This window comes from Anas acuta, chromosome 1 (genome assembly GCF_963932015.1).
Source record: "Anas acuta chromosome 1, bAnaAcu1.1, whole genome shotgun sequence".
In the NCBI taxonomy this organism is placed as follows: Eukaryota; Metazoa; Chordata; class Aves; order Anseriformes; family Anatidae; genus Anas; species Anas acuta.
In genome coordinates, this window is record NC_088979.1 from 16,126,241 (window position 1) to 16,139,926 (window position 13,686).

A 13,686-nucleotide genomic window follows, 5' to 3' on the forward strand; every position below is an offset into this window, starting at 1 on the left:
AAATAATGTTCCTATACCTAACATGTTTTCCCAGGCTTTTTTCATGTTCATTAGTATTTCCAGTGTTTCTATATCTGTACTCATTAAAGGCACATACATAAACATATGCACATAGCCATGTACAGGACTTGATTCAGCGAAAGAAAAAAAAAGATATTTCTGCAACAACAACAAGGAATTTCCTTTTCCTTTCTTCTGTTTATCTCAGCTTCATCCTCTTCCACCAGTCTCCATCCCACAAAGTTCACACCTCAGCACTCCATGTGTTAAAAGTCTTCCAAGGTGTCCACAGTGAGCAGCATCTTTTGAATTTTGCATAGTGATTGAGTTTTGCTGTCAGAGATCATCAGTCTGGCTCCTGCTCTGCCAGACAGCCTGATTCCACTCTTTATTTTCTGCTCTGCCTCCCCCCATAAAAGCTAAATGGGATATTTCCCAGTAGATGGGCACCACTTCTCTCTGCTGTGTCAGCACTCTGTATCAGCAAGATCAAGACTCTCTGCTCATCCAGGGCTGTATTCGCCTTTAAACATAGAGGTGAAAACTGCTATGCAACATCTGGCATGTGTTTAATGCTTCAATGTACACAGCTGAATTTATACATAGTAATAAAAAGAAAGTTTATTGTGCTTTGTAATACTAAAAATTAAAAACAGGTGTAAAGTCGCATAGCATATTATTGGTATTGTTAATCTTGTGAGAATTACAAATCAGTAAACTCTAATTAATAGCATCTAATAGCACAGTATTAACAAGCATGACAGGGAAGTAGCTGTACAGTATCTTGAACTCTGTTCATAGCTGTCTAACTAACTCTGATTTTCTATGTATTGTTTGACATTACTGATCCTCAGCTTATCCTGCCTTAAAGAGCCTTGAGGTATGTAGCCAAAAAGTACCGTGTAAGTGTTAGCACTCAAAAAAAAATCTTTCTGATGAGTAAAATAGAGCAGGCTGTCACTGCAACAATTGATGATTATTATTACCGGCAAAATGAAAGTAAATAAATGTGTGAGTGGAGAGAAATACAGAAGCTGACATATTCCACTCCTTGGTCTGATTGTAATATTTTGCCAATTGCATGTTAAACCTGAAAAAGCAATGTTTGACTGCTGAAGTTCTCTATATTGATCGAGTTTTCAATTTTGGGATCGAGTTTTCAGTTTTGCTGTTTTTAAAAATCTATTTTTTCTTAATTTCCAGTGTGTCTGCTAACTGAAGATAGCAACTGACATTTTTACAAATGATATTTAGAAAATTGGCATAATTAATTGTGAATAATAAAAAAATAAATTAAAACGTGATACTTACAGAAAGGCAGAAATTATGTGCTAATGGATTCAGTAGAATATTAAGTCAATTATCCCTCTACAACTTCCTCTGTTTTTTCTGTGCATGAGCACAGCAACACATGAGCACAGAGGATCACTAGCACAACACAGGCAAGTAGTTATTAAGAGATCTGCATTGCTTTTACACGTAATTTAGTTCCATGATGAGGATTTCTTTATCCTTTGAGTCAGAAATGCCATGGACTTGTCTAGTCTCTTAACATCTCCACACTTCCTGTTTATCCTTTTGATTTACCTGAACAAAATATAGGCTACTTCTGCTCACACAGGACCACAGAAGCAGATCATTGGCCAAAGACTGGTACATGCACGGCACAGTGCAGTTTGGGCCAGCAGCAGCAGCATTGGACTGAGGCTGCTTCAGGGCCATAGCAGCAGCATTCTGCATATGTCTCCTTAGTCCAAAGGGATTGGACTTCATGAATCTCAGAGATTCATAAAGTGCTTCTTCCTCACCATTCCTGTCCCTCTTTGTTTGCTTTTTTTCCCTGGAGGTCTATAGAGCTGCTTGTATGCAACCCTGTGATGTCAGTGCAAACTGATAGCTCTTCTCCTCAAAGCAGCCAGCTGCCAGCACCACCACCAGCATCTTCCTCACCCCATGCAGATCAGCAGGGGCTCCCCAAAGACATTCATTTTCTATGAAGCAGCTGGGATCTTGCACAGTAATAGTCCCACACCGTACAGTAATACAAACATATTTTGTCATTGCACCACAAACTGATGAGGTTTGGACCCAAGAAATAGCTTATTTCAGTTACTGAAAGAACAAATAGGCAATAGAAGGCAAAGGATGAATACAAATGGTTTGGGGGATTCATAAAGTGACCTTCATCTTAAACCCTTCCTCTCTCCTTGTCTCCTTTATCCCTGCAAGCCTGCACATCCCATTTACCTCTGGGACAGCCTATTGTAGGAATAGGCTTTGAATGGAAGCAACTTCAGCAGCAGAAAAGCAAGCAGCCATGTTTTGGGAACTGGCTACTGGCCCCTGAGCCACCTCTCCAGGCTTCATTCCCCAGCGGCTGCCTGTGCTATGCAGGGCTCGTGCTGCTGCACAGTGCAGAAAGGGACGTGACAATTTGTAAGGAGACACCTCTGCTATGTATGCTGCCTTCTTCTACATCCTCTCTTTTGATTGTAGGCTGTTAACAGACCACACTCTCCCCAACACTAACACCCTTTTGTGAGCACTAGCTGTTAAAATTAAGCTTATTTTTCAATTACTTTTTTTATGGCTTTATAAAAAGTTTATCCTTGCTTCAGATATCATATAAAATCCCATTGCAGTTGTGGTTTATATCTTCACCATTTCTGCCACAGTATTTCAGGTCAAGTCTCAATCTTCTGTCTTTAACAAGTCCCCACACTTTTTATATTGTGTTAGACAGATTTAATTTTATTGCATGTGCTCTTTTTCTTAAGGCAGCAGATTGTGAGACAAAACCAAAGAGGAGAACTTTTGTTAAAGTCCCTTTGCTAATGGGCAGCTATCATCCTTTGAAGAGATTTAACTGAAAATAAGTTCTTTTCACTTCAGCTTTAGTGACCTTCATCTGATGGAAATCATAACGAGGGATATTTCATGCTACAGAAGTTGAGCATTCTTTTAAAAGTAGTTATATACAACATCAATTTCATAGCAGTAAAGAGACAAGGATGACTTGGGGCCTGATTCGCTGCTTAGACACTGATGTAAGTCTGGAAATTGTTTTATGGAAATTCATGGACTTGCCAGTCATGGGGAAAAGAGAGAGAGAGAGAGAGTCAAAGCAGACAATGGTAGCTCTTCTTTTTGACAATAGAATAGTTCCTGAATTTTCTAGACCAGGACATTGTTCAGCTAAATAGAAAGAATGCTGTTGTCTAATAAAGTCAAAAAGTTCAGAGTTTGTGTGTAAAGACTGAGTTTGATTCAAATCTCCTTGGCTCTGCTTTTATGGTAATTTAAAGTCAACAGTATAATTCTAGCTACTTTTGATTAGCACTAGACATCGATGACGTGAGAATAAGGCCTTTTCTTAATTGCAGTATAATAGATTAAATAGTATAATAGACTTGAAATTCTCCTCATGTCCTGTTCCTTACAGATTCTTATATGTAAATGCATTTAATAATGTGAATGCTTTTCAATAGAGCCTAATGTGATTCATGTATATATATATTTAAATATAAATATCTAACTATAAAGTCCACCTTTTTGTGGATTTACATACACTCACATACACAATAAACTTTGGAGAAAAAAAAATAAAAAAGTTGCATTCGATTCTTAAACAACCTTGATAGGTTTATGGCCTGAGTATTTCACTTTGATTCTGTGCTGCCACATTTTCTGAAACAAAGGACTCAATAATAGCACGAGTATTGGATAGTACATTCACTTTTGTTGTTTTTCATGTTAACGATAATTTGGAGAGCATATTGTATTTTCTTATTCATTCTTCTTCAGAACAGTGTTGATTATTTAATAATTTCTTCAGTTCCACAAGTGAGTTTAAAAGAGCTCCAATTCTAGGTGCTGGCCACCTTGGTCATTGAATTAAAACATGCAAATCAATACACAAAACTCAGCACATCATCCTTTCCCCTGCACTCATCCTTCCCCAAAGGCATCAAAACACAGTTCACCCTTCCCAAGGTTTACTTCCCTAAATCACCGTGGAGGAGATGAAGTCACCTTAAACTCTCACCACAACAAAAGCCAGGTGTAATGTGTATGTGGTGTTAAGAAGTCAGAGTAGGAATATAGAGCAAAAGTGAGTATTTAGAAGATTTAAGTGAAGTACTATATGATGAGAAAAAAAAATGGATCTGGTCCCAATTGCTCAGGTTTCTGGCACTGTGCAGTTTTGAATCAAAGCATCCTAAGGTAATGCAAAGGCCATGCACAGGGTCCCCCCTTACGTGCAGCATCAGCACTTTCATGGAGTATCACTGCTTATGTGACCCATCTTTGGGGCCTGGCCCTGCTGCAGGTTCTGTGGCCTGTTGGGATGGAGAGCTGAGCCAAACCTACTGCTCCCTTGGCAGGGCCACCACAGGTGCCTGTGGCTGTGTCACCCTCTCTTCAGGACCTCCCTTTTGAAATGAAGATGGTTCTCGTAGCTCAGCCTCATTCTGTATGTGCATTTGCCACCTGCCAACAGGTGTTCGGGGCTTTTCTAGAAAAGGCACCCACAGGGACACCGAGCATCTTAGTTTGCATCAGGAACATGCTTGTTGAAGTTAATCTCCTAATTGTGGTCATTTATTGTACTGTGTATCACATCAAGGGAGGCCTCTAAATATATGAATATGTTTTGTTTTGGATGATGCCAAATGAGAAGGTGCCTAAAAACACTCTGGCTGTGCACTAGTTCCCATTGTGAGTTCAGTCCAGGGAGCAGGTTGGAGAGTCCAGAGTAAAACCCTGAACTGTGCTTGCTATGGAGGCCCGCACAGTAGCACAAACACTTCTGCTGTACACATCCTGTCTTATGGACTTTGATTCTTCCTAATGGAGATGTTAGACAATGCAGCTTTGCCCTCTCTCTGTATTGCTACAGAACTTGGCCTTTTGGTTATGAATTCATAAGTGTATGAGGAGGCACGTGGTGTTTTAAGGCGTCCCCAGACCTAATGAACTTCTGTAGCAAAAGATTTATGGAACACACATCTATCAAAATCCCAGTCCTCTTTTTCCCTTTCAGAGTAGATTCTCTGGTTCTTTTACCTCACTTCTCTTCTCTGCCACAGAAGAAAAATATTCTTCCCTCACTCACTGGCACTCATCTGTTCAGTTTGTGGCTCAGGGCAATACCTGCTATGATATGTATGGGATGGTTGAGGTCTCATCTCAATAAAAGACTCCAGTCACTGCTAATAAAGAATAGAGAAGGAAAATGTTGGAGGTTGGGGAGCTCCTCTAGAAGTACCTTTTCATGTTATGAAGGACTTAAGTTCATTGTCTAAATTTATCTAAGTGCAGTGGCACATCGGAAAGAAAAGCAGTTCATCGGATAGTGAGGATTCACATTCTATTTTATAGATCATAAGCTGCACCTCTAAGTATTCAAGAGAAAAAGGTGACTACATAAATTTTGGATATTCAAAACTATGAGATGCTCACAGAAAGCTGTTTTCACTAAACAGGCACTTTTCCCCTAAATCATTAGCAATTCCTGGTTTGCAAATTATATGTGCTCAATAACCATAAACATTTTCAGATTCAAAATCAGAACTGTATTTAATCTTTGTAGAAAATGCAAGCCATATCACATCATTTCTCTTCTCTATTTGCATGATCAACGTTCTTGGGGTAAAATTTGTCTCAGTTAACATTAGGGATATAAAATGTAGGTGTCTACATCAGAGTTAATCATCATCAACTCTTCTTCTAGTCAGTGGAGAAAAATAAGCACTTTCAGGGCACAAGCTGTCTAATTAATTTTAGACATGTACTTTAGGATAAGATGAATCATTTCCTCAAAGTGCCTGCTTTTTCTACTGACTTTAAAGGAAGTGCAGACAACTAGATGATACATAGATGTGTACTTTTATTACCTACCCTTAGAGACAAGCATTGAAAGAATACACTGAAAAAATATACAATGTTTTTTCACAAATATTCTGTTTTGTTCACATTAAATCTGAATTCTGCAGTCATTTCTAGGAACAAGCACAGAAGCAAATCCATTTAATCATGTGCAGTATTTAATCATTTTGACTACGTGACAACTAGGGACATGTATCTGATGTACCTCAACAGTTGCAGGATGATCTTGTGCTTGTTTATTTGACTGAAACACTGCAATTATTATCACAGTTTGTGTTATGAAACCAAACCAGGGAACAGATCACAAAGGGTGTTAATTGCCAAAGCAATGTCGACTCCCAAGAGCTCAAAGGGAGCTGCAATGATTTGTGCAAGCTGAGGATGAGGCCCACAGTTATCATATCATGTTCATTTTAAATCATGTCAGCCCACTTACATTCAAACTGTGATGCTGTAGGTGTTCAAAATTTGAGTTTTAATCTCTATCATTTTCCCTGTAGTAGGGATGCAAATACATTTTCATTACCATGGATAGTGGAAGCAGTACAGATGTAAAAACACTATTGGTGTCAGAGATTCCATCTCTAAGGAAGCCATAGGAAGCCATTCAAATCCCTCCTTGTGCCAGCAGGGATTTGAACTCTTTGGGGGGGAAAAACTCAGTGGGGGAAAAAAAAAAAAAAAAAGATTTGACAGCACCCACCTCACATGTCTTGAGTATGCAATACAGAAAGGTGTGATATCTCCTTCTTGTCCCCTTCCCCAATAAAATGATAGAAATGGTATTTAATTACAGATCTTAATGGGAATCTGACTGGGTCCGAAATAAACATTTTTTTTTATATGAAGGACTGACAATCTGGACAATCTGGGGAGTTTTTTTTGTTGTTGTTGGGGTGGGTTTTTTTGTTTGTTTTTGTTATGTTTTGCTTTTTAAATCTGATCATTTTAGCTACAGACTGAAAAAAAAAAAAGTGATTGAGGTTGGGAAGAAAGCAGAATAAAATGATAGTAGACATTGCTTATTCACTTTATTGCTTTAAAACAATAAAATTAACACAGTTCTGACAAGATGCTTATGCCACTTCACCTGGAATTTCCCTTCCACTCTCTGCAGAAGCAGATTGACTTACTGGAACAACAACAGAGTTGGAAATCAAGCATTTCCAAGTGTTAATACAGGTCCTGGATCCCTGGGTGTCTTTGGCCAAATCATTTAGTCTTTCAGCAGCTCATGTCTCATCTCCAAACTCTGATGCTATCTATTTCATTCTGCACTGTTGAAAGGGTCTGCCAGTCTTCGTGAATGTTCTGTCTTTCCAACCTGGGACATGGTCCATGAAGGCAAGAAGCTGCCAACTCTTCAGAACAGAATCTAGAGTTAGGATTTTCAAAGCACAAAAGGAGACAGATCCATAGTTTTCCTGTTGTTTATTAAGTAGCCATCACCACATGGAAAACTTTTGCCTGTATCTTGTTTATTCATTTAGAAGGAAGTTAAAATGCTTTGTGGGGATGAATGCATGAGAAGAAAAAAAAAATCTTTGGACTGCAAGCAGATTTTAAGTGAGTGGTTAATCATTGAAAACCCTTGAATTCACTGTGGGTTGGCATATTTTTTGTCTAACCCCTGTTCTTGATCTCGCCATATCAGGACTGTAGCACTTGCACATCAGGAGTGTTCCCTGTCTGCATCACTTGATGTTATATGTTGATTAAATGCTCAAGGGCAGCATGTGGCTTCCTCCTGGGAGCAAATGCCAAGGTTCCCCTCTCACCTCTGTGTGTCACCAGAAGGCCCTTGCAGCTACAAACAAGGGGCTTTCACAGCAGGGAGCCTGGCTGCCTGTTCTTGCTCTGTCCTTGATCATGCCAAGCCCCAATATCTTTAGCATATCGCTAAGAACTAAATAACACTTGTAGTACTTGACCACCTCAAGGGCAGACAGCTTTAATCCCAAGAGCTGAAAACCTAGTTTGATTCATAAACACTGCACTCATTTGAAATGAAAAGGTACATTAGCAGTTAGGCTTTCTAGTTAATGTGTGACCTCCTGCTTCTGAATTTGTATCCCGTAGGTAATTGCCATACTTGATGAAATAGTATACAACAGTAACATTTTCAATCGTGTGGAAGGCACTCAGATTACCAGTTCATTACTTTCTTCACTTTCATTTTAACTTTTTCCCATGATTAAACACCTGGAAAGTTATAGCTACGTTATTGGAGAAAGACTCTCACCATTATATTGCTGATTTTATATATTTCAAAATTTATATCTATATGACTGTGAAAGTGCATTTCTAGACAAAACAGTATGACTGCCTCTTTTTTTTATTATTATTATTTTATTTTTTTTTTCTTTCTCTGCTGCAGATTGTGAGCGTGGGAAAGCATGTTAAAGGATACCATTACATTGTTGCCAACCTGGTAAGATCTTTTTCTAGAATTATACCCCTGCTAGGTAAGTGAAGCACTTAGTTTTGCTTTGGAGTTACAGCATTTCACACAGTATCTGCCATTTGTCACTAATATACAGTTGTGCATAATTCATTCCTTACAGAGCATTAAAAAACTTGGTCCTGTTGTTTCTGCCATCTGTACAAGAAAGACTCAATATTATCCTCTTAAATCTTATCAAAATCAGTGTAGCATAAAGGACTGCTAAGTGTATCTTGTGACTGAATTAGATGCCTTTACAGACCTATGCTATCATTTTAGACTCATCTTTTTAATATTAGTTGCACAATAATTCTTAAAGTAACTTTTCTATATTCTCTAGGGGAAATTCATTTTGTTATAAAATCAGCTACTTCCAGTCAAATTACCAATTCATATTTTGACTCTAAGTCTAAATAGCACATTTACACAACGTTTAGAAGAGGGCAAAGGAAGAGTAAGTGCAATATTTTATTTTTTAAATAGCCCGTTTTTCAGGCCGAAATACCTTCCTGGCCAAGCACAGTGAATGTAGAGCTGAGTCTAATGTATTTTACTCTCTTTTTACTTTTTACTCTCCCTCAAGGAATTTTAGTTGGCTTGAAATATGTTATTGTGTTTTGCTGTACTAGTACCTTAACTTAAGATAATTTCAGATTATTTTTAAGACCTCAGGCTTTTGAAATGAGAATGACCCTATTCTCTTAAGGTCTTACAAATAAGGTTTTCAACATTCAAATTTATAATTCTCCAAGTAACCTTTCCCATGCAAAGTGGCTGCTGTAGGCAGTAGGGTATATGGTGGAGACAGTCACATCTACTTCTGCATTGACACATGTTGCTGTCTACTGGCTGTTCAATAACGTGTGTAATAGGATTCCCTGATATGTCACCTTTCATATTCACTGTCAGTTTCCTTTAGGACATGAATCAAATCTCTGTCTTGGACTTTTTTTTTTTTTTGATCTGGGGCATTGGGTCAGTACCTCACTTTTTTTTTTTTTATCCTCAGTTTTGTACTTTAAATCAAGTGTAATAATACACTTCTGTTTCCTCTGCTAAATGCTGATCACAGAAATTTAAGAAAACAAAAAGATTACTTTGAGATGCCATTAAGTCTAGCAGATAGAAAAGGAGCAGAAAAATTCATGTTTGTTTCTTAGCATCTTTAGCAGTTTTCCTTATGCAGTTTTTTGAAGTTCAGATACGTCTCTAAAGGCAAATTTTGCTAAAGGATTTGTCTGTATACTGGGACAAATTAGCCTTAAAACCAGTAAGTCAGGAAGTCTATGTACTTTATTTTTTTTCATTCCATGTTGGGGGTCACTCCAGACTTTAAATGTGTATCAGATCTGAGAGCTATCACCACCATGTTTCACAAAAAGGTGATTCTGATACTGTTTTCCTTGTGCTAATGATGAGACCCTCATGTGCTCTCTCTACATCCTAATATCTATTATATTATCTCATAACTTGTGTAACTCAGGTAATTTCAGCCTAACCAATAAATCCCAGAATAAATATATTTACACAACAGTGTTGCTCGCTTTGCAAACATGCAAAGTAGCAGGATGGATCAAGCACTAATACAGTGCTCATTAAAATCTGCCAACTTCAGTGTAAATTGGATTAAGGATTTAATATTCTGTAGGCACTTTTCAGAATTGAATTTCTTGGTTTGGTTTCATTCTTTGTAACACAAATGGAAAGTATGAACAGTTTCAGCATTATTCTCTGATTTTAAGTCTTAACTTCTAATGGAAACCTGCTGTTGCCACCTTCTTTGAACATTTCTTTATGCCACCTTGCTGATCTAGAACAGATTGGACCCAGAGCGGTGTATGAGAGCAAACAAATTCTTAAATTGATTTTCTAGGGATTCAAAGATATTTCTCTGGAGAGGTTTATGCATGGAGGAGCTAATGTGACTGGATTTCAGCTGGTAGATTTCAGTACACCAATGGTAACTAAACTGATGCAGCGCTGGAAGAAGCTAGACCAGAGAGAATACCCAGGATCCGAGACCCCACCAAAGGTACTGGATGGTCTGAAGCACTACCAACGATATCACTCAAGTGGTTTTAATTTCTGATTAACATTGCTGAATAAATGAGTAAAGACCTTAATATTTAGGCACAGGAGAATGCAGCTGATCACACTGTTACTGGCAACTAATAATGCCCGTCCTTGTGACTGTATGATAGAAATACAAGCTACAACACATTTCACTGATGTACTTTAATATCCTTTGTCAGTTATTCTCCAAATCACCTCTTTACTGACAGGAACTAAAGGTCAAACACTTAACTGACAACTTAATTTCAACCAATTTTACATGAATTAGTCTAATTATCTGGATTCAGAGTGCAGAGCTTTCCCAACAGATGAGTTCTTCTGTATATGAGATGTAACCACAATTGTAAATTTACTACCCTTAAATTTTAATTTGGAATTTCCTGTAGAAATTCTATCCACCTCAAAACCTACTGTAGTCATCATTTTCAGTCATGATCTTACAGTCCAATTACATCCCAGTGTTCCTCTAACCTAATCCCTCACAGATGGATAACAAAAAATTTCTGTCGCCTACAATTTTCTTGGCAGGCAAATCAAAGCATAGTTATAAATATGACTTCATCAAAATAGCTCTGTTATTACATGTGCTAATACATATCATACCTACTTGAGACTGAGCTACATGGCATATCAGTAGCAGCCTTGGGGTTGCTATTGATAATCCACATGCAGTAAATTCATCAGAGGACCAGGCTGAGAAAATGCCCCGTTGTTTATGTGGCTCCAAGCTAACATCTGCTAAAGACTTGCTCTACACATTTAATTTGTCATGCTCTCTACCTAAAGTAGTCACAGTAGTGTAGAAACACAAACTGTCTTAGATGACCTTCTGAGACCCATTTATTCTTCAGTACCTTGTGTTGTTCAGAGGGCCAACACAGGTTTGAAGAACATACTTTTGATCATTCTTAACAATTACAATAGCTTGTATTTCTGCTCATTTATCTATCTTTTTCAGTGAGTCACTCTTTTTTTTTTTTTTTTTTTTTTTTTTTTAGTAAGTTAGGTGGGTGCATGAGGCTATTTCCCAATGGATAAGACAAATGGAAAAAAAAGTTTGAGAAGTGACTATCTTCAATTTAATTTGTTTCTTCTGATAATACTTCAGAGGCAGGTTTCTCTGCCCATATGAAATACAGTCCTAAAATTTGAACTACTGTAATGTACTCTTCTCAATCCTACATCCATTCCTCAGACAAAATTGCTTTTGGTTTTGAGAAGAGTTTCTGAATGAAAATGTACAAACTGCTGTGTAATGCCTAGCTAGAAATAACTGAGAACAGATGATTTTCATAAAGATCTACCAACTCTAAAGCAGTGTGTTTCTTCATCCATTTAGTATACATCTGCATTAACATATGATGGAGTACTTGTGATGGCTGAAACTTTCCGTAATCTTAGAAGACAGAAAATTGATATTTCAAGAAGAGGAAACGCTGGTGATTGTCTTGCTAACCCTGCTGCTCCATGGGGTCAAGGAATTGATATGGAGAGGACATTAAAACAGGTAAGGGTAGGCTTTATTGCAGTATTGTTTGTGAATATTAGATACTAGTTGTACGCTATATGATTCAGAAGATGTTATACTCAAGGATAAGGGAGAGGGGGAATTTACATGTAAGTTGCCATTTGGAAACAGCTAGGACTGTTCTGGACGTTTTGCTTTATAATTTGGAATGAAGGTAGAGTGGAACTACTATTATTGGAAACTACTAGTACTTCTATTAAAATAGCTGGGACTTCCACCACTGAGATGTTGAGCTCATCTGTTGCTCTTTGCATATAACCTGGGTATGCAGATACTGTCATTTGAGGAAAAAGGTTTTTCTACCTAATATAAACTTTCAAATATTCTTCTGTCAGTTTGAATAAATGTAGAATTCTTCCAGGGAAAGGTAGTGTTTTTTTCTTTAAAAAGACATCACCCAGAGCCATTGTTCACTGATGTCAAGATTTTGAATTCCTGATGAATATGGATGCCTAGAAAGTTCCAGATCTCTGTCAAGATGATTAGACTTTCATTTGAATGGGACAGTAAGAAAATAAAAATCCTGCAGTTGAATTTAAATCTTTGCAAATGAGCAGGCTCTGCTCAGGAGAAACTGTTGAGAAGTGACTGCTGACAGAGATGGCAGCTCTGTGCCTGGAAGCCAATGTTTCAGTCCTGGAGAAAAATAAGCACAGATACAAATGGTCAAAGGAAAAGAGTAAGTGTTTTAAATCCACATCCTAATTGTTAGGAAGATAAGTAAGGCATTTTTTGTGCTTTGCATATTCTGTGCAGATGCACAGATCTGTAACAATTGTGAGAAGCACTAAGTCAGGCTTCTGTACTAGGTTGGACAGCATGACCCTCCAAGTCTTGCCAAAGATACTTCTTGCATGGCTGGATCATGATACAACTGAAGCCAGCAGCAATATGACCGTGGCTTCTTTGGGATGAGGGCCCCAGTCTGGGTATCCTCCAGTGAAGCAGAAAAGAGATGAAAGAAAATACAAGTTCTGTTTTCAGCTCTGAGACAGGTGATGGAAAAGTGCCACAGCCGTCTTATGGCTTTGTGTCTGTCCTTCGCCACTGTGAGGCTTGGGAAACACTCCTTTCAAGCCCTGTGTATCTCACCCATCTTCTGTGACAGTGAATTGCTTTGTTGCGACCAAGGTTGTTTTCACAGTTACCTTGATGAACAACACATACTCGGTTTATACATTTAATCCGCCACCAGAGTGTGAGTTAAAAAAGGTGTATAAGTTCAGGCCAAAGATCTTTTACGTTTATTTTACATGATCCAGAATATTCTTCAGTGGTGATGAGAATGGTAAAAAATAACCTTCTCCTTAGAACCTGCAGCTGAAAAGTGTTGAAAATCATGGGAGAAGGTCGACTGTCTGTCTTTGTTAGCGCATAGACACTGGCATACCTACACCTATTTTGAGAAGTTCATCAGTAAAAGAGAGTACAAAGGAAAAGTAGCCAACATTTTGGCTTTATAATGCCTCATTCTTCTGTAGTAGTGTTGTTATGGTTATAAATCTTTATATTCTTGATGCTTTTTCTTCAATTTTTAGGTTCGAATACAAGGATTGACAGGAAATGTTCAGTTTGACCACTATGGTCGCAGAGTCAACTATACGATGGATGTCTTTGAGCTGAAAAACACAGGCCCCCGGAAGGTAAGTGCTGACAATGTTTGCTATCGTATAGTTTACTATGATTAAATAACTAAATTTACAGTAAACTGAATTCTGTTTAATTTTAAAAATATATCAACTATATGGTAAAA

At 37.9% G+C, this 13,686-nt stretch overlaps 1 protein-coding gene across 10 annotated transcripts in view; it reads left to right on the forward strand.

The window, feature by feature from the left end:
- GRIA4 (glutamate ionotropic receptor AMPA type subunit 4) overlaps nucleotides 1-13,686 on the forward strand; it is a 260,140-nt gene that overhangs the window by 177,426 nt on the left and 69,028 nt on the right. For all 10 annotated transcript variants that reach the window (XR_011092282.1, XM_068670317.1, XM_068670308.1 and 7 more), the window contains 4 exons: nucleotides 8,267-8,320; nucleotides 10,206-10,364; nucleotides 11,745-11,912; nucleotides 13,472-13,576. Coding sequence is in view for 9 of the 10 variants with exons in the window: in XM_068670317.1 (XP_068526418.1) it covers nucleotides 8,267-8,320; nucleotides 10,206-10,364; nucleotides 11,745-11,912; nucleotides 13,472-13,576 (486 nt within the window). In the remaining variant the exon portion in view is untranslated. The remainder of the gene's footprint in view (nucleotides 1-8,266; nucleotides 8,321-10,205; nucleotides 10,365-11,744; nucleotides 11,913-13,471; nucleotides 13,577-13,686) is intronic.